At 38.5% G+C, this 27,774-nt stretch overlaps 1 protein-coding gene and 1 pseudogene across 1 annotated transcript; one reads left to right on the forward strand and one right to left on the reverse strand.

Annotated features, from left to right (window-relative positions):
• Nucleotides 1-10,113: 10,113 nt before the first annotated feature.
• Nucleotides 10,114-15,145, forward strand: LOC129043978 (phosphatidylinositol 3,4,5-trisphosphate 3-phosphatase and dual-specificity protein phosphatase PTEN-like). Its single transcript, XM_054501443.2, is given in 3 exon segments — nt 10,114-13,193; nt 13,195-13,922; nt 13,925-15,145. Coding segments are annotated over 3 exon segments (1,203 nt in total). The 5' UTR covers nt 10,114-12,978; the 3' UTR covers nt 14,185-15,145.
• Nucleotides 15,146-25,592: 10,447 nt separating this feature from the next.
• On the reverse strand, nt 25,593-26,118 carry LOC129044469 (T cell receptor beta variable 25-1-like; annotated as a pseudogene).
• Between the last annotated feature and the right edge of the window lie 1,656 nt (nt 26,119-27,774).

Here is a 27,774-nt window from a genome sequence, read left to right on the forward strand (position 1 = left end):
TGTTGAGATTTCTTTTCCTTCTCTCAAGGTCTCTACCTGCTGTCTATCTTGTCTTTTTAAATCAATTCCCCCTGCTCATGAAATAATTATTAAATATCAAAATAATTCCCTGACCCACCTGTTTGACCTCAACCCAGGACCCATGAACATTTGCAACTAATTATGAAACAATTTCATTCCTCAAACCCAGACCTATGCCCCTTGTCAACAAAAAGTAGCTAGAGTGGTAGACACTCAATTCTTTCAAGATTGAGAACTAAACTAAACAAAAAGGGAGGGATTTGTAACTGCAGGATCAGCCCAAACTGGGTCTATTATGTGGATAACAAAATGTTGAGTTTGCTTGTAGGTACAACAGAGCCAAAAGCTTTGACATCGAACAACACCTGGAATGAATGATTCCTCCCTTCAGAACCAAGAAGACAGGAAGATGCCTGCAACCTGGATGCCAAAACTCTTTGAGAAGCAATGGGTTCACTGGCTGGGAAGATCTGGGCTCAAATCTTCCTCAACCTACTTTACCATAAATGGTTAAATCTGAAGCCCTCCAGTCAGACTCTATCAACCCAGTATTACTAAATCCTTTCTCTCAGTCCTTTAAAACTTGTCCAAGACCCCAAATCAGGAAGACAGATTTGAGCCAGCTAATGTCTCCTTGCTGACCAGTTTTGCAGTAAAACCTTTCTTTTCTCAAAAGCTGGTGCCATGGTTATTGGCTTCTGAGCATATCAGACAGCAAGCCCATTTACTTGATAGCACTACCACAAGGTTAGTGGCTAACAAAGAAGGCTCTGGAGAGATAGTGCCTGGGCTTAAATATGGGTTCTGCTACTTAAGTTCATTTTAGGCAAGTAAGTTAACTGTGAATGCTTCAGTTTTACTCTCTGTAAGTTGTACTAATAAAAGTATGAACCTTATGGATTTGCTGTGAAGATTAAATGAATTAATGTGTTAAGAAGTTACAATTGCACAGTGTATAGTGATCACTCACTCAGGCTCAACTTTCAGAATGGTCAGCTAGTAGTAGCACTCTTACTGCTACCACCATTAGTTATTATTGAGTCTTATTCTTGTGCTAGGGATTGTGTCAGGCAATTTACGTACATTTTCTCAATTAAATAAAACTTCTCGGAGCCATGTGTGACTATTTCCATTTTATAGGCTAGGAAACTACCTTTAGAGAGGTTAAGTAACATGGCAAAACTAGATGGTGACTGGATCAGTCCAGTTCTAAAATATGTACTTTCAACTATTAATAATAAATTTTTCAAATATTCTATACCTTGCATTCTTTTTCTTTTTCTTTTTAGAGTTTGGCTGGAGCCTTCTTCAGAAATTATTTTCATTTTACTCTAATTCCCAAAACTAAAAATACACTTAGCATGCTACCCTCTATGGCCTGAAATTCAAAATATCTTTTATTACCAGGTACCATTGACTAGCTCTGTTTATTTTTTTCTGAAAACCTTGAGCACTCTTATAACAAGTGGCTTACTCAAACCCAGTTCTTTTATCTCAGAAGTGGTGGATCTCTTTTCATGAGTGGCTTCTGTAAAATCCTTTATTTGTCCTCTTCTATGTTCCATCCTTTGGTTGTCCTACTTCTTATTTCTAAACTGACTTCCTTCAGCATTTAGTATATCTTGAATGATTACAAACAGTTCATTATCGTGCTGAATCATCCTTGAAATTTCACTGGTATCTTCTTAGAAGAATGATGATATTGTTAACTGAAGAATGAGGAAGTTCAAATTTGGAAGGGAGAGCTTTATTTCTCATAAAGGGTTGCAGCCTGCAGTATGGCCATTCTGACAGGCTGGGAAGCACAGCCTCTGGCAAGAAGCCAGAAACAGACACATCTAGGGATGGGCAAAGGGAAAAGAAGTACATGCTGAGTGGAATGGCCAAATATAGATATTCAATAAGCTATAGGAGGAGTCATGAACATTAATAAAGGGAAAAACGTGTGCATCCACAATTGAGTTTCCTGCTCCTTCATGGGACCCCTGTAAAAAAAATGGCCATGTTAGCATGATCTGGGGGTGGAGTTTTCAGCTCTCTGACATCAAAAGGTGAAGCAAAGGACACCAAAAGCCTCACTACACGTCCTCCCTAGACTGGCCAGAAACATCGTTTGGTTGGTGGCCTCTTACCAGGCAAAAAGGAGGGGCAGCATCAGACTTTCTGTTGCTTTTAGGGATGGAGTCTTTTGAAAGGGCTGGCTTGTGTTTAGCCTTTAGGGAAGAAAACCTCATCACAGCTCCAAGGGAGAGGTATAATAAGGTGTGTCTGACCCCTCCATTCTATCCTAGCCAAGAACTCAATGTTCAAGGTTACTCTGGGGTGCTCTTGTCCCAGAGATGGTCCTTTCAGTCAGTTGGTGGGTATAGGATTTTATTTTTACCTTACAATTCTGAAGAATTATGTCTTCATAAATACATTTCCGTTTTAAGTAAATATTTCATCCAACTGAACACATTTTTGTTTTAGCAATTTCTCTTCCTATTGGCTACTAGTCTGCTTCCAATGGAGGGAATAATTTTAGGGAATGTAATTCTTGGAGTAATCCTGTAGTTAAATATGTAATATAATATTCTCTCACCTGCTGCTTTTTGTTGCAGCTGCCTCCTTGCTGGGATGGTGCTGGTGCGTATGTTTCTGTGTGTGAATCTGGGAGTAGGTTCACTTGAGGTTAGGGTCTGAGATGGGGAAAATAAATATGCTACTCGAGCCTTGTTATAAATAGAATAAAAGGGATCCAAATTGAAATTTCCTGAAGGGGTTTACTTCCTATGATCCTTTGTCTTTCCCTTCCTCTCAGGAGCAGAATGTGGTGTATTCCTGTGGCTTAGCAGAGGTGAAGGCCCACCCTGATGGCCCATTGAGTGTCAGTGAAGAGATTCGCCAAGGGAGTAGCTCCGCACTGATTCCAGAGATTGTTGTGAAGCCCCTCACTGGAAGTCCCTGAAGTTGAGAGGTGTGGCCTTCATAGAAATGAGCCAATGTAGAAGTTTAAGCCAACTGCATCTGCCTTTATATAAGGCATCATCAGAGTAGAGGTATTTTTATTCCTGTGTTCCTCTTCAGTATTTTCCACAGAGATTTTCTTCATCAGCCTTCTATTTTAACCTGCTTAGCAACAGGGCCCACTCTTAACTAGGGAAGGCGGTTGAGACCTAAGACATGGGATAGTTAATAAATAATTCTTGGGTAAGGCGGTTGAGACCTAAGACATGGGATAGTTAATAAATAATTCTTGGGTAAGTAGGAGATGGTGAGGTGTAACTGCAGGGTCAATTCCATAAAGGCATATTTGGGTCTTTCATATTATTGAGTAAATATACATCTATGTGCACCATATTACTAGACTCTGGGATACAAGCATGAACAACAAAAAGAAGGTCTCTTCTCCCATGGGGGCTTATAATTCTGCATTCTATATATCATTCCTAGTCCTACTACTGCAGTTACAAAGGTAAAAAGATTTACGGTCCCATCTTTCAAAGACCATACTTGCCTAGAAGGAGTCAGACATGACCAAAAAACCATAATATAGTAACAGACTTTAAATTGTTGTAAACACATAGGAAAAGAAACCTCCATATCTCCCTGGGAAGAAAGGACTTCACAGAGGTAGTGTGGGTTTAAGTAAGATTTGTAGGAAAATGAATAATTTCCTGGTACACTAGGCTGGGGGACCAGCCTACGCAACATCTAAGAGAATATGATATTTTTGGAGTTTGCAAAGAGTTCAGTAAAGCTGGAGAGTATCCTTAAGAAGAGATGTGAATGGCTGAAGAGGAGCGTAAATTTCCAGATAGGATTAGTATGTGTTCTCTCTCAATGCCTTTCTGAGACAGTATTTTCTACCCACCCCTTTCCCAGTGCTCAGGCCAACCCCATTGACTAATATAATGGATTTGATGAGTAATTTTACTAATATTGAACTACCCTTACCATCCTGGAGCAAACATCAATTTGTAGATTATTTTCTAGTGTCGTTATTTGATTCACTATTATTGAATACTTTTTTATCAATACTAATCAGTGATATAAGTCTATAGATTTTTTTTTTTTTTGAGATGGAGTCTCGCTCTGTTGCCCAGGCTGGAGTGCAGAGGCACGATCTTGGCTCACTGAAACCTCCGCCTCCCGGGTTCAAGCGATTCTCCTGCCTCAGCCTCCCAAGTAGCTGGGACTACAGGCACGTGCTGCCACGCCTGGATAATTTTTTATATTTTTAGTAGAGATGGGGTTTCACTGTGTTAGCCAGGATGGTCTTGATCTCCTGACCTTGTGATCCACCCCCACTTGGCCTCCCAAAGTATTGGGATTACAGACATGAGCCACCACGCCTGGCCGGTCTATAGATTTTTTTTAAGGTGCAGTTTTGTTGAGTTTTGTTATAAATATTAAGCTCATGTCATGAAAATAACTTAGAAATTTCCCCCACTGTTCTATACTTTGCAATGTTTTAGGTATTCTCAAAGTTCCTGATTTTAAAAAGTGTGGAAAAATCCCTGTAAAGAAACTATATGGGACCGGCACTTTTCTGTGAGGAAATTCTATTACAAATTTATTTATTTCTTTTGTAGTCATTGTTTTGTTTAGGCTTTTTATCCACATTAGGGTCAGTTTTGTTAAATTTATAATGTGAGCCATTTCATTTAGGCTTTTAGGTTGTTTGCAGAGAATTATACAAAATATTGTTTTTAAAAATAGACTTTATCATACTTCCCTTTGTCACTTCTGTTTTAGCATATTTGTCCTCTCTGTCTTTTGGCTGGCAAACAATTATCTCATTTGCTTATTTCTTAGTTCTATCATTAAAAAATTTTCTACCTTATTAACTTCTGCTTTTATGTTGATCCATTCCATTTTTTTGCTTCTGTCCTGTTCAGGATAAAAGTCTGAAATAAGTCTTTTGGGGCTAAAAATCAAGGTGTTGGCAGGTGGTGTTCCTTTTGTAGGCTTTATGGGAGAATCCATTTCTTTGCCTTTTCCAGCTTCTAGGTGCCATCTGCACTACTGGGCTCAGGGCCCTTCCTCCATCTTCAAAGTGTCTGTCATTCTGATCTCTACTTCTATTGTCACATAGCCTTTTTCTGCTTGCATCCTCTTGCCTCACTCTTACTACACTCACTGGACATAGTACTAGATTCTGGGATACAAGCATGAGCAACAAAGGTTTCCGCTCCTATCAGGCTTATAATTCTGTATCCAATATATTGTACCAAGTCCTACATACTGGGTTTACAAAGGTAAATGAACGTATAGTCCAATCCCTCAAAAACCATTCTAGTCTAGGAAGAGTCAGACATGACCATAAATATCATAACAGTGATAGAAGTTGAAGTTTCTTTAATTTGTTATAAACACGTAAAGAAAGAAACCTCCATATCTGTCTGGGAAAAGAGAGAGGGCTTCACAGAGGTGGTGTGGTTTTGGTAAGATATTTTAGGAAAGTGTGTGACGATATTGGGCCCACTCAGCTAATCAAGGAAAACCTCCCCATTTCAAGATCCTTAACTTAATCACATCTGCAAAATCCTTTCAGCAACGTAAGTGAACATATTCACAATTTTCAAGGATTCAGATCTGAACATTTTGGGAGATTATTATTCAGTCTACCACAATGTGAAAATCTCTAAATAATTGCAGCAATACTTTTGAGAGAGAAATGTTTAGATAGCTGAGATCATATCTTAGCTAGAGAGGCAAGAACTGATAAAACCCTGGTTTGTTCAATAAATATTTATAGAGTGCCTACTTTATTCAGAGCCTGTAATACTGTTGAAGATACAAAAATTAAAACCTTGGACATGGTCTTGGCCTTATTGAGCATATTTTGTATTAATAATTTTAAAAACTATCATAATAAGTTAAGCAATGAAGTGTGTGATACTCTATGATTGTAGAAGCTCTGGGTACCATGGGGTATTTACCACAGTTAGAGACTCAGGCCATTTAAATGTGAAGGATTAGTAGTACAGATAAATAGGGAGAGAAAGATTATTCTAACTAGTGTGAACAGCATATGTAAAGGCTCAAGAGTGAGTGAGAAAGTACATATGGAGCTGAGGGATTATGAATATTATTAGAGCATAAGTATGCAAAAAGTGGGTAAAGAGTAGGTGAATTTCACAAGACTGGATAGGTATGCAAGGGCCAAATCATGGAGGGTTTTAAGAACTTGTAGTTTGGAAGATTTTTTTTTTTTTTTACAAAAAGAACTTACAGGCTAACATTTAGATATAAAGAAGACTGGTCATAACCCTAAAGTCAATGGAAAGGAAGTGTTTTCAGCTGCAGAGAATGAACTGAGTTAGAACAGAGAGTAAGACATCAGGTAGGTGGATATTTGGAAAGGGTTGAAGTAATTCAGGTGAAAGACAGAGCTAAGGCAGTATTGGTTGGGATAGAAAATAGTGGTTGAATTTGAGAGGTTTTAATAAACAGAAATGTTAAAGATGTGGTTATGGACCAATGTGGAAGAAGAGTGTGACAGAAGAGGTGATGATATTCTGGGGACTCTAGCTAAAGCAATTGAGTGAATGCTTGTACCACTTACGGATCCCAGTGACACAGAAGATGCATGTCACAACATACCTTAGGGTGGGTTATTGTCTCAAGAAGCTAGAGAGCCAGGACTGGGACAAGGATGAGGAAAGGCATTGCAATGAATGTGTTTGGGACCTGAAGAGGGGATATCTTGTCCGAGGAGCAATAAACATGAAAGGGCAGAGTAAGGATTTTAATACATATAATTTAATCTCAGAAATAGAAAATGATGCCATTTGAACTGGCCATAGACTTAGGAACGTTTTCTCGACTTCTGTACTCACTTGTACAGCACAAGGAGGTACAGGAAATATTGCCTTTTGAAGTCTGATGCAAGGTTGCTGCTCAGGTCAGACTTCACACACAAAAAATCTCATGTTAAAGGTTCTGGAGAGGTCTATTCTCTCCTCCTGTGAAAGGTTCTTTCTCAGCATAGGGGGGCGCCTCTTGTGGGTGGACACTCCTCCCTGTGAGACTGCCATTTTGTGAGGTGAGCACATGCCTGTGCAGTGCTGTGGAGTGACGGCACAAGGACACAGGGACATCTGAAAGGGCTTTGCAGATTTCAGAGCCAAAGGGAACTTCTGTTTTTTGCTGGGAAATATTTTCAACAAGGATATGTCTGTAATCAACAATGTCAACATTAACTGAATAATGAATCAGCTCTAATTCCAACCCTGATTCTTGTAGAAACCAATATGAAATTATGGCACATATCCTGAGAACTCCTTTCCTGTCTCCACAATCAGGTGTCTTGGAGTCTAGGTGACTTCAGCTTCTATGAGCTGGGGTTTATGAGCTGAGGGCACAGAAGATAGAAAGAAAGCTGAGGAGAGAGCCTGATGCTGAAGTGTCCGTGAAGGAACCTGGGCTGTGGCCAGGCAAACTCAGAATAAGAATTTCACAAATGTTTCCAAGACTCACTGCCCCCAGGAAACAAAAGTACATGCAAGGGAGGAATATCCAGCTACGGTGGAATGAAGAGGTCAGCAAAACTCCCCATAAAATAAGTATGAAACTCAAACAATTCTCATCAAAAGGCAGGAATTTTCTTTTTTCCTTAGGAGTACAAGCTATTTGTTTCTGTACCAAGAGTAAAGCACACATGTTTTCGTTGCTTTCTGTGGGCTGTGAACAGTAGTAATTTGAATTTAAATTTTATGCAAACACTTGTTTAATGCACATTTCAGTATAAGCCAAAATTACTATAATTTTGTTACTACAAAAATTTTTATATTATACCACTATATAAGCTTAGTTGAAAGCTATCTCATTACTTTATTATTTACTTATTTAAAGTTGACAAATAGAAATTATATATATTTATGGTATACAATGTGATATTGTGACATTTTGATATATGTATACATTGTGGAATAGTTAAATCAAGCTAATTAACATATGCATTACCTCACATACTTACCATTTTGTTTTGACTTTTTTTGGTAGGAACATTTAAAATCTACATTCTTAGCAATTTTCAAGAGTAAATATATTATTAACCATAGTAATCACGCTGCATAATAGATCTCTTGAACTTCTTTCTGTCTGATTAAAACATGTACCTTTGACCAACATTTCCCTATGTCCCATGCCTCCCTTCCTGAAACCCCATCCCAGTGCTTGGCAATTACCCTTCTACTCTCTGCTTCTGTGGGTTTGACTTTGTTGGATTCCATGAATAAGTGAGACCATGCATTATTTGTCTTTCTGTGCCTGGATTATTTCACTTAGCATAATGTCTCCATGTTGTTGCAAATTATATTATTTCCTTTTTCTGTATGGCTGAGTAGTATTCCATTTTGTGTGTGTGTGTGTGTGTATGTATACACATATACATATAGAGAATATATATATACATATACAGAATATAAATCATATATTCTTCATCTAGTCATCCATTGGTGGAAACCTAGGTTAATTCTGTATTTTGGCTATGTGAATAATGCTTCAAGGAATATAAGAGTGTATATATTTCTTCAACATACAGATTTCATATCCTTTGGATTTATATCTAGAACTGGAATTGCTAGATTATATGGTAGTTCTATTTTTAATTTTCTGAGGAACCTCCATACTGTTTGTCAAAATGGTTGTACTAATTTACATTCTGGGTTCTCTAAAGGGACAGAACTAATAAGTCAGATGAAGAGGAGTTTATTAGAGAGTATTTACTCACACAAACACAAGGTAAAGTCCCACAATAGGTCTTCTGCAAGCTGAGGAGCCAGGAAGCCAGTCTGAGTCCCAAAACATCAAAAGTAGGGAAGTTGAGAGTGCAGCCTTCAGTCTGTGGCCGAAGGTCCAAGAGCCCCTGGCAAATCACTGGTTTAAGTCCAAGAGTCCAAAAACTGAAGAACTTGGAATCCAATGTTTGAGAGCAGGAAGCATCCAGCATGGGAGAAAGATGAAGGCCAGAAGATTTAGCCAGTCTAGTCCTTCCACATTCTTCTACTTTTATTCTAGCCATGCTGGCAGCTGATTAGATTGTGCCCACCCAGATTGATGTATATTAAATGCTATAAAAACATATACAAAATATATATTCCTTCTATGTGTGTTTGTATGTGTGTATGTATTTTTTATATTTATTCACACATATTTATCCTTTAAGGTGCTTTTAATTTCTTACTATGGATTTTAGTTACTAACAATGTCATTTTCTCTCAGCCTGATGACTTCCTTTAATATTTCTTGTAAGACAGGTCTGCTAACCACAAAATTCTGTAGCTTTTGCTTATCTGGGAATGTCTTTATTTCATTTTCATTTACAGAGGATAGTTTTGCTGGATATAGAATTTTGGGTGGAATTTTTTTTTTCTTTCAGTGCCTCTCCATTATCTTCTGATCTCCACTGTTTCTGATTTAAAGTCAGGTTAATTGTATTGCTCTTCTCTTTCACATGATGAGTCATTTTTCTCTTGTTGAGAACAAATATTGATTTTAGTATATTATTTGTGGATTTTGGCTTTCTGAGGTTTAACTATAAGGTATCTAGACATAGATATCTTTGTGTTTACTGTGTTTGAGAGATGTTAAGGTTCTAGGTTCTTTTGATTAATATTTTTCAACAACTTTGAGAAGTTTGTGGCCATTATTTTTTCTTTATCTTTCTCGCACTTCTCTCTTTCTGAGACTCCAATTTTACACATGTGGGTATACTTGATGGCATCCCACAAATCTCTAAGTTTAGTTACTTTTAGTGTAGAAACCATGTGCCTGTACAGCACTGTGGAGTAAGTCCTGGAGCCTAACAACAGAGTCCCAAAATACATAAAGTAAAAATGATGAGAAATGAAACAAAAATAAATATATCAAAATTATAGTTGGTGACTTAAATCCTCCAGTCTGAAAAATTGATCACACCAACTAGACAGCAAGTAAATAAGGGTAAAAGAGACCTGAAAAACACTACAAAACTATTTGACTTAATTGATGATTTTACAACACTCTATTCAGCAACAGCAGAATGTACAGTTTTTCAAGTGCTCATAGAGTATTTCCCCATATAGATTATATATTATATAATAGCGTACAGATAAGAGGATTAAAATAATTCAAAGTATATTCTATCATCACAGAGGGATTTAATTAGAAATAAACAACAGAAAGAAGCAGGAAAAATCACAAATATTTGAAAATTAAACATCACACTCCTAAATAACTCGTGGGCTTCAGAAGGAATTTCTAGAGTAATTATGCTTTTAACTAAAAGACCAAAAATATATTGATGTACATGGAATGCAGCCATAATTAAAGGGAAATGTATAGCTTTAAATAACTACATTAGGAAAACAACCACAAAAGTTTGCATCATAATCTAAACTTCTACCTGAAGACACTGGAAAAATAAGAGAAAAGTCAACCAAAAGTAAACATAAGGAAGAAATAATAAAGATCAAGTTAAAAATCAATTCAATAGAGAATAGAAAAATGGAGAAAATCAATGGAACTACAACCTGGTTACTTGAAATGCTATAAAATTGATAACACTTTAGTCAGACTGAACAAGATAAAAAGCAAGAAAATAGAAATTGCAAAGTCAGGAGTGAAAATTGAAGAATACAATTAGTAACCCTATAGAAATATATGGAAATGTTATGAACAACACTATGTCAATGAATTTGACAACTTGGATGAAACAGACATATTCCTAGAAAGACATAAGAGTAACTCAAGAAAAAAAGCCACATGTCTGGATAGACATATTACAAGTAAAGAAGTATTTTAGTAAATAACACCATACAGAGCAGAGGTCAGCAAAATTTTTCTGTAAGGAGCTAGATAGTAAATATTTTGGGCCATATGCAACCTCTGTCAGTTCTTTTTCTCCTATTCCTCCTCTTCCAACACTTTAAAAGTATAAAATTTATTCTTAGTTTATGAGTCATACAAATATAGGCCATGGCTTGACTTTAACATGTGAGCAATAGTTTATCACTCCATGTCATAGAGAAAAGCTCAGGACTAGCTGACTTTACTGGTAAATCCCATCAAATATTTAAATAATAATACAACTCTTATGAAAAAAAACTTTCAAAAAATAAAGAATAAGATTATTCCTAAATTCATCCCAGTTCAGTCCACAATTTACTAATTCAGCCAGCAGGTCAGAATTACTTTGATACTAATAAAAGAAATCACAAGAAAACGACAAACTAGTATGTCTATGGTCTCCATAAAATATTAGCAAACCTCATTTAGCAATATATAAAAAGATTATATACTATGACCAAGTGGGATTTATCCCGCCAGTGCAAGATTGGCTTGACATCCAAAATCAACTAACATAATATACCATATTAATAGAATAAAAAACATATCAGATTATCTCAGTGTATGCAATAAAATAAATTTGACAAAATAACCTGTACCCAATCATAATAAAATCTCAACAAATTATGAACAGATTGAACTTTCTCATCCTGATTAACGGCATGAAAAAAACACTCACTTTAAACATGAAAGCTTCAAAAGACTGAATGCTTTGCCTATAATATTGGTAGCAAAGTAACAATGTCTGTTTTCACTACTTTTATTCAACATTGCACTGGAGATATCAGACAGTACAGTCAGATAAGAAATTGCAATAAAAAGCTTCCAGATTGGAAAGGAAAAAGTAAAACTTTTTAATCTCAGACTACATGATCCTGTATGTAAACAAAAACAAAAACAAAAACAAAAAAACTCCTGTGAAATCTACGAAGAAACTTCTAGAACTAACAAATCCATTTAGCAAGATTTCAGGATACAGTATGTATAGCAAAAATCATATGTGTTCTAATACTAGTAATAATCCAAAAGTGAAATTAAGAAAAATATTTTTATAGTTGCAGCATAGAAAATAGCACTTTGCAATATATTAAACAACAGAAATATAAGACCTATACATAGAAAAAATATAAAATGTTGAGATAAGTTTTAAAAGATCAAAAAGAATGGAAAAAACATTCCATGATCATGGAGGACTCAGTATTGTTAAGATAGAAATTATCTCCAAAATTATCAGTAAGTACACGGCAAGCCTTGTCAAAATTCTAGTAATACCTTTTGTAGAGATTGACTAGCTGATCCTAAACCTATATGGTGATACCTAGGACTTGAATAGTCAAGGCAATTTTGAAAAAGAAAAACACAATTAAAAGACTTACACTAGCCAATTTTAAAACATACGATAAAGCTGCAATAATCAACAGAGTGTGGTATTAACATAAGATCAACATAGATTAAGAACCTAGACGACTCTCTCCTCTCAGAAGCTGCAGCCATGATGGAAGTTTGAGAGTTGAGCCGCTGTGAGGCGAGGCCGGGCTCAGGCGAGGGAGATGAGAGACGGCGGCGACCGCGACCCGAAGCCCCTCGCAGCGCCTATGAGCAGCCGCGAGGGCAGCGCCCTCGGGGAGCCGGCCGGCCTGCGGCGGCGGCAGCGGCGGCGTTTCTCGCCTCCTCTTCGTCTTTTCTAACTGTGCAGCCTCTTGCTCGGCTTCTCCTGAAAGGGAAGGTGGAAGCCGTGGGCTCGGGCGGGAGCCGGCTGAGGCGCGGCGGCGGCGGCGGTACATCCAGGGACCCGGGCCGGTTTTAAACCTCCCGTCCGCCGCCGCCGCACCCCCAGTGGCCTGGGCTCCGGAGGCCGCTGGAAGAGGCAGCCTTTCGGAGGATTATTCGTCTTCTCCGCATTCCGCTGCCGCCGCTGCCAGGCCTCTGGCTGCTGAGGAGAAGCAGGCCCAGTCGCTGCAACCATCCAGCAGCCGCCGCAGCAGCCATTACCCGGCTGCTGTCCAGAGCCAAGCGGCGGCAGAGCGAGGGGCATCAGCTACCGCCAAGTTCAGAGCCATTTCCATCCTGCAGAAGAAGCCCCGCCACCAGCAGCTTCTGCCATCTCTCTCCTCCTTTTTCTTCAGCCACAGGCTCTCAGACATGACAGCCATCATCAAAGAGATCGTTAGCAGAAACAAAAGGAGATATCAAGAGGATGGATTCGACTTAGACTTGACCTATATTTATCTAAACATTATTGTTATGGGATTTCCTGCAGAAAGACTTGAAGGCGTATACAGGAACAATATTGATGATGTAGTAAGGTTTTTGGATTCAACGCATAAAAACCATTACAAGATATACGATCTTTGTGCTGAGACATTATGACACCGCCAAATTTAATTGCAGAGTTGCACAATATCCTTTTGAAGACCATAACCCACCACAGCTAGAACTTATCAAACCCTTTTGTGAAGATCTTGACCAATGGCTAAGTGAAGATGACAATCATGTTGCAGCAATTCACTGTAAAGCTGGAAAGGGACGAACTGATGTAATGATTTATGCATATTTATTACATCGGGGCAAATTTTTAAAGGCACAAGAGGCCCTAGATTTCTATGGGGAAGTAAGGACCAGAGACAAAAAGGGAGTAACTATTCCCAGTCAGAGGCGCTATGTGTATTATTATAGCTACCTGTTAAAGAATCATCTGGATTATAGACCAGTGGCACTGTTGTTTCACAAGATGATGTTTGAAACTATTCCAATGTTCAGTGGCGGAACTTGCAATCCTCAGTTTGTGGTCTGCCAGCTAAAGGTGAAGATATATTCCTCCAATTCAGTACCCACACGACAGGAAGACAAGTTCATGTACTTTGAGTTCCCTCAGCCATTACCTGTGTGTGGTGATATCAAAGTAGAGTTCTTCCACAAACAGAACAAGATGCTAAAAAAGGACAAAATGTTTCACTTTTGGGTAAATACGTTCTTCATACCAGGACCAGAGGAAACCTCAGAAAAAGTAGAAAATGGAAGTCTATGTGATCAAGAAATTGATAGCATTTGCAGTATAGAGCGTGCAGATAATGACAAGGAATATCTAGTACTTTAACAAAAAATGATCTTGACAAAGCAAATAAAGACAAAGCCAACCGATGCTTTTCTCCAAATTTTAAGGTGAAGCTGTACTTCACAAAAACAGTAGAGGAACCGTCAAATCCAGAGGCTAGCAGTTCAACTTCTGTAACACCAGATGTTAGTGACAATGAACCTGATCATTATAGATATTCTGACACCACTGACTCTGATCCAGAGAATGAACCTTTTGATGAAGATCAGCATACACAAATTACAAAAGTCTGAATTTTTTTTTAATCAAGAGGGATAAAACACCATGAAAACAAACTTGAATAAACTGAAAATGGATCTTTTTTTTTTTAATGGCAATAGGACGTTGTGTCAGATTACCAGTTATAGGAACAATTCTCTTTTCCTGACCAATCTTGTTTTACCCTATACATCCACAGGATTTTGACACTTGTTGTCCAGTTGAAAAAAGGTTGTGTAGCTGTGTCATGTATATACCTTTTTGTGTCAAAAGGACATTTAAAATTCAATTAGGATTAATAAAGATGGCACTTTCCCATTTTATTCCAGTTTTATAAAAAGTGGAGACAGACTGATGTGTATACGTAGGAATTTTTTCCTTTTGTGTTCTGTCACCAACTGAAGTGGCTAAAGAGCTTTGTGATATACTGGTTCACATCCTACCCCTTTCCACTTGTGACAACAGATAAGTTTGCAGTTGGCTAAGAGAAGTTTCCGAAGGGTTTTGCTGCATTCTAATGCATGTATTCGGGTTAGGGGAATGGAGGGAATGCTTAGAAAGGAAATAATTTTATGCTGGACTCTGGACCATATACCATCTCCAGCTATTTACACACACCTTTCTTTAGCATGCTACAGTTATTAATCTGGACGTTCGAGGAATTGGCCGCTGTCACTGCTTGTTGTTTGCGCATTTTTTTTTAAAGCATATTGGTGCTAGAAAAGGCAGCTAAAGGAAGTGAATCTGTATTGGGGTACAGGAATGAACCTTCTGCGACATCTTAAGATCCACAAAGGAAGGGATATAAAAATAATGTCATAGATAAGAAACACAGCAACAATGACTTAACCATATAAATGTGGAGGCTATCAACAAAGAATGGGCTTGAAACATTATAAAAATTGACAATGATTTATTAAATATGTTTTCTTAATTGTAATGACTTCTCCATCTCCTGTGTAATCAAGGCCAGTGCCAAAAGTCAGATGTTATTAGTACCTACATCAATCAACAACTTACACTTATTTTACTAGTTTTCAATCGTATACCTGTTGTGGATGCTTCATGTGCTGCCTGCAAGCTTCTTTTTTCTCATTAAATATAAAATATTTTGTAATGCTAAAAAAAAAAAAAAAGAACATAGAAGACAAACATCAGAAATAAACCCATCCACTATGGTTAACTCATTTTTGAATATGGTGTAAAGTCAGTTTAATGATGAAATAATATTATTTTCAACAAATAGTACAGAAATTGCACTATGCAAAAATACTAATACTATTAATAATGATCTTGGATCATTACCTCACACCATACCCCAAAATTAACTCAGAACATGGCGTACACCAAATATAAGAGCAAAAACCATGAAACTTCTAGAAGAAGACAGAAAAAAATTATGACTTTGGCTTAGTTGTTTCTTAGAAGTAACAGGAAAAGCATAATTCATAAAAGATAAATTGAAAAATTGGACGTCATCAAAATAAAAAATGGTTTATTTTCAAAGTCACCTGTTAAGAAAATGAGAAGACAAATCATGAAGCAGGAAAAAATTTTTGAAAGTCATATTTCTGATAAGGGACAGTTAAAACTAAATAAAAAGACAAACCATCCAATTAAAATGAGTAAAGGGTTTGAATAGGTATGTCATCAGAGGTCATATAGGAATAACCAATAAGCAAACAAAAGATGCTCAATATCATTAGTTATTAGAGAAACAAAATTTAAAAACCACAGTGAGATGACACTACACATTTGCCAGAATGATGATTATTAAAAAAGACCAAGTATTGGAGAGGATGTGAAAAAACTGGAACCTCACACATTGACGATAGAAATGTAAAATGAAATAGCCAATTCAGAAAACATTTTACAAGTTTTCTTTGTTTTTGTTTTTAATTTATTATACCCTTACCCTATGACTCAGTAATTCCACTTCTAGATACCTACCAAATAAAATAAAAGTTTATAACTTCACAAATATTTATTTCATTTTTTATTTTATTATTATACTTTAAGTTCTAGGGTACATGTGCACAACATGCAGGTTTGTTACATATGTATACATGTGCCATGTTGGTTTGCTGCACCTATTAACTCGTCATTTACATTAGGTATTTCTCCTAATGCTATCCGTCCCCCATGCCCTCACCCCATGACAGGCCCCGGTGTGCAATATTCCCTGCCCTGTGTCCAAGTGTTCTCATTGTTCAATTCCCACCTGTGAGTGAGAATATATGATGTTTGGTTTTCTGTCCTTGTGATAGTTTGCTCAGAATGATGGTTTCCAGCTTCATTCATGTCCCTACAAAGGACATGAACTCATCCTTTTTTATGGCTGCATAGTATTCCATGGTGTATATGTGCCACATTTTCTTAATCCAGTCTATCACTGATGGACATTTGGGTTGGTTCCAAGTCTTTGCTATTGTGAATAGTGCCACAATAAACATACGTGTGCATGTGTCTTTATAGTAGCATGATTTGTAATCCTTTGAGTATATACCCAGTAATGGGATCACTGGTTCAAATGGTATTTCTAGTTCTAGATCCTTGAGGAATCGCCACACTGTCTTCCACAATGGTTGAACTAGTTTACAGTCCCACCAACAGTGTAAAAGCATTTCTATTCCTCCACATCCTCTCTAGCATCTGTTGTTTCCTGACTTTTTAGTGATTGCCATTCTAACTGGTGTGAGATGGTATCTCATTGTGATTTTGATTTGCATTTCTCTGATGACCAGTGATGATAAGCATTTTTTCATGTGTCGTTTGCTGCATAAATGTCTTCTTTTGAAAAGTGTCTGTTCATATACTTTGCCCACTTTTTGATGGGGTTCTTTGATTTTTTTCTTGAAAATTTGTTTAAGTTCTTTGTAGATTCTGGATAATAGCCTTTTATCAGATGGGTAGATTGCAAAAATTCTCCCCATTCTGTAGGTTGCCTGTTCACTCTGATGGTCGTTTCTTTTGCTGTGCAGAAGCTCTTTAGTTTAGTTAGATCCTATTCGTCTATTTTGGCTTTTGTTGCCATTGCTTTTGGTGTTTTAGTCATGAAGTCTGTGCCCATGCCTATGTCCTGAATGGTACTGCCTAGGTTTTCTTCTAGGGTTTTTATGGTTTTAGGTCTAACATTTAAGTCTTTAATCCATCTTAAATTAATTTTTGTATAAGACGTAAGGAAGGATCCAGTTTTCAGCTTTCTACATATGGCTAGCCAGTTTTCCCAGCACCATTTATTAAATAGGGAATCCTTTCCCCATTTCTTGTTTTTGTCAGGTTTGTCAAAGATCAGATGGTTATAGATGTGTGGTGTTCTTTCTGAGGCCTCTGTTCTGTTCCATTGGTCTGCTTTGGTAGCAGTACCATGCTGTTTTGGTTACTGTAGCCTTATAGTATAGTTTGAAGTCAGGTAGCATGATGCATCCAGCTTTGTTCTTTTTGCTTAGGATTGTCTTGGCAATGTGGGCTCTTTTTTGATTCCATATAAACTTTAAAGTAGTTTTTTCCAATTCTGTGAAGAAAGTCATTGGTAGCTTGATGGGGATGGCATTGAATCTGTAAATTACCATGGGCAGCATGATCATTTTCATGATATTGATTCTTCCTATCCATGAGCATGGAATGTTCTTCCATTTGTTTGTGTCCTCTTTTATTTCATTGAGTAGTGATTTGTGGTTCTCCTTGAAGAGGTCCTTCACATCCCTTGTAAGTTGAATTCCCAGGTATTTTATTCTCTTTGTAGCAATTGTGAGTGGGACTTCACTCATGACTTGGCTCTCTGTCTATTCTTGATGTATAGGAATGCTTGTGATTTTTGCATTTTGATTTTGTATCCCGAGACTTTGCTGAAGTTGCTTATCAACTTAAGGAGATTTTGGGCTGAGACAATGGGGTTTTCTAAATATACAATAATGTCATCTGCAAGCAGGGACAATTTGACTTCCTCTTTTCCTAATTAAGTACCCTTTATTTCTTTCTCTTGCCTGATTGCCCTAGCCAGAACTTCCAACACTATGTTGAATAGGAGTGGTGAGAGAGGGCATCGCTGTCTTGTGCCAGTTTTCAAAGGGAATGCTTCCAGTTTTTGCCCATTCAGTATGATATTGGCTGTGGGTTTGTTATAATTAGCTCTTATTATTTTGAGATACATTCCATCTATACCTAGTTTATTGAGAGTTTTTAGCATGAAGTGCTGTTGAATTTTGTCAAAGGCCTTTTTTCATCTATTGAGATAATTATGTGGTTTTTGTCTTTCGTTCTGTTTATGTGATGGATTATGTTTATTAATTTGCATATGTTGAACCAGCCTTGCATGCCAGGGATGAAGCCCACTTGATCTTGGTGGATAAGCTTTTTGAAGTGCTGCTGGATTTGGTTTGCCAGTATTTTATTGAGGATTTTCACATAGATGTTCATCAGGGATATTGGTCTAAAATTCTCTTTTTTTGTTGTGTCTCTGCCATGCTTTGGTATCAGGATGATGCTGGCCTCATAAAATGAGTTAGGGAAGATTCCCTCTTTTTCTATTGATTGGAATAGTTTCAGAAGGAATGGTACCAGCTCCTCTTTGTACCTCTGGTAGAATTCGGCTGTGAATACGTCTGGTCCTGGACTTTTTTTGTTGGTAGGCTATTAATTATTGCCTCAATTTCAGAGCCTGTTATTGGTCTATTCAGGTATTCGACTTCTTCCTGGTTTAGTCTTGGGAGGGTGTATTTGTCCAGAAATTTATCCATTTCTTCTGGATTTTCTAATTTATTTGCATAGAGGTGTTTATAGTATTCTCTGATGGTAGTTTGTATTTCTGTGGGATCAGTGGTGATATCCCCTCTATCATTTTTTATTGCATCTATTTGATTCTTCTCTCTTTTCTTCTTTATTAGTCTTGCTAGCGGTCTATCAATTTTGTTGATCTTTTAAAAAAACCAGCTTCTGGAATCATCGATTTTTGTAAGGGTTTTTTGTGTCTCTATCTCCTTCAGTTCTGCTCTGATCTTAGTTATTTCTTGCCTTCTGCTAGCTTTTGAATGTGTTTGCTCTTGCTTCTCTAGTTCTTTTAATTGTGATGTTAGGGTGTCAATTTTAGATCTTTCCTGCTTTCTCTTGTGGGCATTTAGTGCTATAAATTTCCCTCTACATACTGCTTTAAATGTGTCCCAGAAATTCTGGTACATTGTGTCTTTGTTTTCATTGGTTTCAAAGAACATCTTTATTTCTGCCTCCATTTTGTTGTTTACCCAGTAGTCATTCAGGAGCAGGTTGTTCAGTTTCCATGTAGTTGTGCAGTTTTGAGTGAGTTTCTTAATCCTTAATTTGAATTTGATTTCACTGTGGTCTGAGAGACAGTTTGTTATAGTTTCTGTTCTTTTACATTTGCTGAGGAGAGCTTTACTTCCAACTATGTGGCCAATTTTGAAATAAGTACAATGTGGTGCTGAGAAGAATGTATATTCTGTTGATTTGGGGTGGAGAGTTCTGTAGATGTCTATTAGGTCGGCTTGGTGCAGAGCTGAGTTCAAGTCCTGGATATCCTTGTTAACTTTCTGTCTCGTTGATCTAATATTGACAGTGGGGTGTTAAAATCTCCCATTATTATTGTGTGGGAGTCTAAGTCTCTTTGTAGGTCTCTAAGGACTTGCTTTATGAATCTGGGTCCTCCTGTATTGGGTGCATATATATTTAGGATAGTTAGCTCTTCTTGTTGAATTGATCCCTTTACCATTATGTAATGGTCTTCTTTGTCTCTTTTGATCTTTGTTGGTTTAAAGTCTGTTTTATCAGAGACTAGGATTGCAACCCCTGCTTTTTTATTGCTTTCCGTTTGCTTGGTAGATCTTCCTGCATCCCTTTATTTTGAGCCTCTATGTGTCTCTGCATGTGAGATGTGTCTCCTGAATACAGCACACTGATGGGTCTTGACTCTTTATCCAATTTGCCAGTCTGTGTCTTTTAATTGGGGCATTTAGCCCATTTACATTTAAGGTTAATATTGTTATGTGTTAATTTGATCTTGTCATTATGCTGTTAGCTGGTTATTTTGCCCATTAGTTGATGCAGTTTCTTCCTAGCATCAATGGTCTTTACAATTTGGCATGTTTTTTGCAGTGGCTGGTACCGGTTGTTCCTTTCCATGTTTAGTGCTTCCTTCAGGAGCTCTTGTAAGGCAGGCCTGGTGGTGACAAAATCTCTCAGCATTTGCTTGTCTGTAAAGAATTTTATTTCTCCTTCACTTATGAAGCTTAGTTTGGCTGGATACGAAATTCTGGGTTGAAAATTCTTTTAAGAATGTTGAATATTGGCCCCCACTCTCTTCTGGCTTGTAGAGTTTCTGCCAAGAGATCAGCTGTTAGTCTGATGGGCTTCCCTTTGTGGGTAACCTGACCTTTCTCTCTGGCTGCCCTTAACATTTTTTCCTTCATTTCAACCTTGGTGATTCTGACAATTATGTGTCTTGGGGATGCTTTTCTCGAGGAGTATCTTTGTGGTGTTCTCTATATTTCCTGAATTTGAATATTGGCCTGCCTTGCTAGGTTGAGGAAGTCCTGAATAATATCCTGCAGAGTGTTTTCCAACTTGGTTCCATTCTCCCTGTCACTTTCAGGTACACCAATCAGATGTAGATTTGGTCTTTTCACATAGTCCCATACTTCTTGGAGGCTTTGTTTGTTTCTTTTTACTCTTTTTTCTCTAAGCTTCTCTTCTTGCTTTATTTCATTAATTTGATCTTCAATCACTGATACCCTTTCTTCCACTTGATTGAATCAGCTACTGAAGCTTGTGCATACATCACATAGTTCTTGTGCCATGGTTTTCTGTTCCATCAGTTCATTTAAGGTCTTCTCTGCACTGTTTATTCTAGTTAGCTATTCGTCTAGTCTTTTTTCAAGGTTTTTAGCTTCCTTGTGATGGGTTTGAGCATCTTCCTTTAGCTTGGAGAAGTTTGTTATTACCGACCTTCTGAAGCCTACTTTTGGCAACTCATCAAAGTCATTCTCCATCCAGCTTTGTTCGGTTGCTGGTGAGGAGCTGCGATCCTTTGGAGGAGAAGAGGCATTCTGGTTTTTAGAATTTTCAGCTTTTCTGCTCTGGTTTCTCCCCATCTTTTTGGTTTTATCTACCTTTGGTCTTTGATTATGGTGACCTACAGATGGGGTTTTGGTGTGGATGTCCTTTTTGTTGATGTTGATGCTATTCCTTTCTGTTAGTTTTCCTTCTAACAGTCAGCTCCCTCAGCTGCAGGTCTGTTGGAATTTGCTGGAGGTCCACTCCAGACCCTGTTTCCTGGGTATCACCAGTGGAGGCTGCAGAGCAGCAAATATTGCAGATCAGCAAATATTGCTGCCTGATCTTTCCTCTGGAAGCTTCGTCCCAGAGGGGCACCCAGCTGTATGAGGTGTCAGTTGGCCCCTACTGGGAGGTGTCTCCCAGTTAGGATACACAGGAGTCAAGGACCCACTTGAGGAGGCAGTCTGTCCGTTCTCAGAGCTCAAACACCATGCTGGGAGAATTACTGCTCTCTTTGGAGCTGTCAGACAGGGATGTTTAAGTCTGCAGAGGTTTCTGCTGCCTTTTGTTCAGCTATGCCTTGCCCCCAGTGGTGGAATCTACAGAGGCAGGCAGGCCTTGTTGAGCTGCGGTGGGCTTCACCCAGTTCGAGCTTCCTCAGCCACTTTGTTTACCTATTCAAGCCTCAGCAATGGTGGAGGCCCCTCCCCCAGCCAGGCTGCCACCTCACAGTTCGATCTTGGACTGCTGCGCTAGCAGTGAGCAAGGCTCTGTGGGCGTGGGACTCACTGAGCCAGGCATGGGATGTAATCTCCTGGTGTGCTGTTTCCTAAGACCGTTGAAAAAGCCCAGTATTTGAGTGACAGTGTCCTGATTTTCCAGGTATAGTCTGTCATGGCTTCCCTTGGCTAGGAAAGGGAACTCCCCCGACCCCTTGTGCTTCCTGGGTGAGGCGATGCCCCGCCCTGGTTCAGCTCACCCTCCATGGGCCACACCCATTGTCCAATCAGTCCCATTGAGACGAACCAGGTACCTCAGTTGGGAATGCAGAAATTACCTGTCTTCTGCATCGATCACACTCGGAACTGCAGACCAGAGCTGTTCCTATTCGGCCATTTTGGAATGGACCAACAAGATTTATATAAGAACATTTATAGTGGCATTATTCATAATAGATTAACAACTGGAGCAATCCAAATGTCCAAAAATTGATGAGTGGATACATAAAATATGCTATATCCATAGAATGAAAAAATTTTCTGCAACAAATATGTAGCAAATAACTGAAATATGCTACAACATGAATGAACACCTCAATTGTTAGGCAAACTTAAAGGAGTCAGAAACAAAGACTGCATATTGTAATATTCTGTTTTTATAAATTTTTCAGAAAAATCAAATCTGTGGGCCGGGCATGGTGGCTCAAGCCTGTTATCCCAGCACTTTGGGAGGCCAAAGTGGGCGGATCATGAGGTCAGGAGATTGAGACCATCCTGGCTAACATAGTGAAACCCTGTCTCTACTAAAAATACAAAAAAATTAGCCAGGCATGATGGTGGGCACCTGTAGTCCCAGCTACTTGGGAGGTTGAGGCAGGAGAATGGTGTGAACCAGTGAGCAGAGATCATGCCACTGCACTCCAGCCTGGGCAACAGAGCAAGACTCCATCTCAAAAGAAAAAAAAAATCAAATCTATGGAGGCAAAGAGTAGATAGGGGACTGCCTGGGGTGGGGAACCTCAGAGAATAACTGCTAAAGGGCAGAAAGGATCTCTTGGGGGCAATGGGAATGTTTTAAAGTATTTTGGGATGCTTGTAAAGCTCAATAAATTTACTATAAATCATTAAACAGTACCTTACAGAGAGTGAATTTTATGGCATGTAAATTATACTTCAATAAATCTATAAAACTGAGCAATAGCTGCTATTTTTATAATAAAGCAAGACCAGGTTTGCTCATATATAAGTAATATCTATTAACATAAACATGTCACTTATTTCTTTACTCTGAACCCCACAGTTCACATGGCATCTTTCCAGGAAGCATTCATCATGATCTGTTCCAGGGTCAAAGCTAGAACTTCCTTTCATCAGAGAACAAGGAGGATTGCACTGGATCAGCTTCCAGCATGACATCCAAAAATACCCAGCAGGGGTGACATCCATCCCCACTCAGAGACTTTGATTTGTTTTGTTTCTGTCTGATTTATACCATGTGACCATTCTTAATCAAAATGCCCCAGGAAAACCATGCACCAAAAAGAGATATATCCTAGAAAATAAGGAGGATGGTGATGAAGAGACCCTCCCACACCACCAGTTGGAGGACAGGAATAAACTGAAGCAGATGAAGACTTCTTGTGTTAGCATAGTGATTAATGAGATGCTGGAGTAGGAGTCAGCCCTGTAGACAAGAAGTGCGGACTTCAGAGATAGAGGGACAGCAGGTACAGGGTCTCAGATGGGTAAGAGAACATGGACTATAGAAAATGGTCAGAAGTTCAGGATTGCCAGGATGAAAAATAGCTGGGATAAGGTGTTCAAGATAAGCTAATTTCTGGAGTCCAGATCACAAAATACCATTAAGCCAGGTGAAGACATTTAAATTTTATCTTGAATATGAAGAAGAAGCATGGAGAAATGGTGAGGGGATCCAGTAGCATGATCACCTTTGTCTACAGTTATCCCTCAGTATCTTGGGGAATTGGTTCCAAGACCTCCCAAGGATAACAAAATCTACAAATGCCCAAGTCCCCGATAAAAAATGTTATAGTATTTGCATATAATCTTTGCATATACTCCCAAATACTTTAAGTCATCTGTAAAAAATTCATGGTACCAAATACAATACAATGTTATGTAAATAGTTGTTATACTGTATTGTTTAGAATAATGACAAGGAAAAAAGTCTGTATGTGTTCAGTATAGACACAACTTTTGAAAAAAATATTTTTGATCTGTGGTTGGTTGAATCCAGGGATGTGGAACTTGTGAATACAGAGGGCCAACTCTCTGATGCATATCACTTTTGCAAGAAGGCCGGAAGGGTAAGGCACGAGGCTAAGAGTTCAGTAAGGAGGGGTTTTTAATCTTCTAGGTGTTTGCTAAGGACACCTGACCATTGGAGATGAGCCTCCCAAGATAGATGATGGTGTCTCCAAAAGAAGACATGGTATTGGGAGGATGATGAACTCTGTTGGGGACAAGTTGAGTTGAGGAGCCTATGAAATATAGAGATGGAAATATCTAGTAGGCAGCTAGAGAATAAGTTTGAAAGTAATGAGATATATACTTCAAGTAATAGATTAGATGATATTGTCTAAGATGTATGCATAGGTTAAGAGGAAAAGAATAAAAAGTCCAGAAGTAAGGACAAAATAAGGAAAATGAGAATAGAAAGAGCCCACAAAGAAGAGTGAGGAATGGCTAGTATTGTAGAATACAAACAGAAAAGAAGAATGAACAAGCAATGACTTTTACAATAAAATATGTATTATGTTTTCTAGATTCTTTTCTAACATATTAAAGCTACTTTTTAAGGAGGCAAAACCAGGGCAAAGACTCTGTGACTTTACTTTTTGGTAACCTCAAAACAGAAGTTTCACATTTGAGCTCAGCACCCAGGGCCCCACAGTAGTCTACGCTTTTGTGAAAAATAAATCAATCTATTCAAGGTCCCAGGTCTGATCTCATGTGGATGGAGAACACTTCCCTGAGATTCAGTATATCCAAGACAGAAGAATCATCTATCTGTAGGATAGTCTCCCATTGGTAAGGGTAGTCTCCAAAGAGATTTAGGGCTGAATCCAGGGACATTGTTGAAGACTATTCTTTGACAAAGTTGGAGCCTTTTCTCTTCCTTAGACCTCATGCAGATTTAGCTCAAATTACATTTATTTAGAGATAGATTAGTGAAAATAATCATTAATCACTTATTTCACGTGAAAATAAAAATTTATTCCAAGTTCAAAGTCATAGATTGAAGAACTGAAGTCATCAGGTGCAGGACTGGGGTCAGGTAAGGGCAAGGACTTTGTGTGGCTGTGTATGAAGGAACGAGTTTAACATGAGGAAGGAACCATGAACCAGAGATAAAGACAGCCTGTGCAGAAAGTCAAAGGATCCTTTTCCTGTTTCTTAGCTGACAAAGACTTTCTTCAGCTAGCCATAAGGCAACTGTCAAATATCATCACATTTATCTTGAAGGATAAAATTTGTGCAAGCTCAATTGAACAGCAATAACTAGATGCAAGGAAGAAGTCAGCCAGGATAACTATGGGGCTGGGTCATTTCTCAGCTTGTTAGAGACTGAGCCAGAGATAGTCTTTAGTCCAGACTGTTACTTGAAGCACACTGGTCCCTCAAGGCTGAGGAGTCTGGGAAGATTTGCAGGGGTTTCTGTAGTTTAAGATAAGGTTTCTGAAGGCAAGATGTCCTCACCTTAGAGGCGACCCTTTCTGTGCAGAGTGTCGGTATCCATGTAGCACTGTGTATTCACTGCTGGCACAGAGGTACTGAGAGGTATGTGAGGGGCTGGCAGACTCCAGGGTCAGGGGAAAACGCTCTATCCTTATTCTGGAGACTGTTGACTCAAAGGAAAGATCTCCCTTCTCTGTGGAATTAACCCATAGGAATAGTGGATGAGGTGTAATTCCATTCCTGGATCTTGACCAGTACATTTTGTCATGGCCCATGGTTTGAGAACATTCCAGAGTGATCTTCTTTCCTGTCCGTATAACACAGTGTCTTGGGGTCTGGTAGATGTCAGCTTCCATAAGGCCTATGGGAAGAGACAAAAACTGGCAACAGAGTTCATGATGAACTTTGAGGCTGAGCCATGCACAAACCCAACACAGAGGAAGTGTTCCTTCTAGATTTTGGAATGAACTGTGCCTATTACTTACCTGCCCCCAGAAAATAAAAGGCTACTTGGCAGAGGAGCCTGATAGTCATGGCACAGTTGGGGCTAGAGCGGATGTCTCCCAGTAGTGGGGAAGCAGGATGGGCTCTTGATAAAGTCATTGTGTGTGTGTGATGACACAGCCCCTGCAAACTTCCTGGGTCCCACAGCCATCCTGTTGAAACAGTTTCATCTATATCCTTTTAACCCATCAAATGACTAATATTTTTGTTCACTTCCCTCATCTAAAGTAGGCTTCATGCTTTGCTTATCTTAACTCAAGTCTTTAATATTCTTACAAAACATTCCATTGCAACTATTTTATGAGCTATGAACATAAAAACTATATAGCTTTGAATGCCTGTAATAGTGGAATTTTACCTAATTAAAAAGGTTGGGAAAGGAAGCGGCATTTGAGTTGAGTTCTGAAGGATGAACAGGAATGAACTCTGCAAACCCAAGAGAGAAGAACATGCAGAAGAGAGAACCAGTGAACAGCGTGGCTTGATCAGACAAGGAGCAGGAGAACTTGTTAGCATTAAACGGGGCAATCTATTTATATAGACATATAAAGAGCTTGGAGCAGTAACTGGGATTCATTGGTCCTCAGAAAATATGGTGTTATTATTGTGTGATAATAACTTTTTCAGTCTCATTTTTCATTGACTTGGTGTTCAGGCTTTATCAGCTTAATCAACTTAGCCTTTGCCTAGGATGATTTTAGTCCATCTGCCTTTTAATTTCACTATCAATCATGACAGAACAGAAAATACAATCCAATACATGCTTTGGTAATACTGCTAAAAATGGTTTGGGTGCTGCTGCAGTAAACAATGTCTAAACCAAGTGCCATTCTCCCTCCGCCCTTTCCCCCATTTCTTCTTAACAGAAAAGTCTTTGGTTTTGATTGTGAGATACAAAGATGAATCCCAGAATTTCTCCCAGCTTTGTCCACTTCCTTTGCCCTAGTTCACTAAGATCTACTGTTGGTATTTACTAAAATTTTGTTCACATGATGCTGACATGGGGTTTGGGTTTTTATGATTATATCTCTACTATTTGAACACCATGTCTTCAAGTCTGTATGTACTTACATGTAACACATGTGGGCCCCTGCTAACTCTTCCTATGTCATGTGTCATGAAGGAATATAACAGTTTTGATTTACCAAACCCTGAAATACTCTTGTCCTATCAGTGGCTCCATTAAGACAAAAGTAACCATTAAAATAATTAATGAGATTTGGCCTTAGACCTTACTATGAAATCTGGTCTTAATAGTAAGTGCTGAGAACAGAAAAAGTAGATTGAATTTAACTGCCCCCTGCTGAAGAAAAAGGTGTTAGAGGTTTGGGGAGATTATGACAAATTTTAAAGAAACAGGAAATTGGGAGGCTCCCAGTTGCTCTCAGTGTGAGATGACTTAAGGATGAGTGATGAGTTGATGAAAGTCTTCAGCAGTGACTGGATGTAAAATCTGTACCTCACAGTAGAAGCAACTAAGAAAGAAAATAAGAGAAGTGCTCAACCTGGGCTTGGAAGTAGATATGAGAGAGTCTCAGGTCCTAGTCAGATGAAGGGGTACTCGAAGGCAGAGGTAACTGTCTTCCTTGCTGCCCAGTGCAGGAATAGCTCATGCATAGCTTGCCTTTTATTGATGAAAACACTTTCCCCAAAGACTACCTTTCTGATTTAGATAGGACAGTCTCTGGAGAAGGT

Source organism: Pongo pygmaeus, chromosome 13, assembly GCF_028885625.2.
Source record: "Pongo pygmaeus isolate AG05252 chromosome 13, NHGRI_mPonPyg2-v2.0_pri, whole genome shotgun sequence".
Taxonomy (NCBI): Eukaryota; Metazoa; Chordata; class Mammalia; order Primates; family Hominidae; genus Pongo; species Pongo pygmaeus.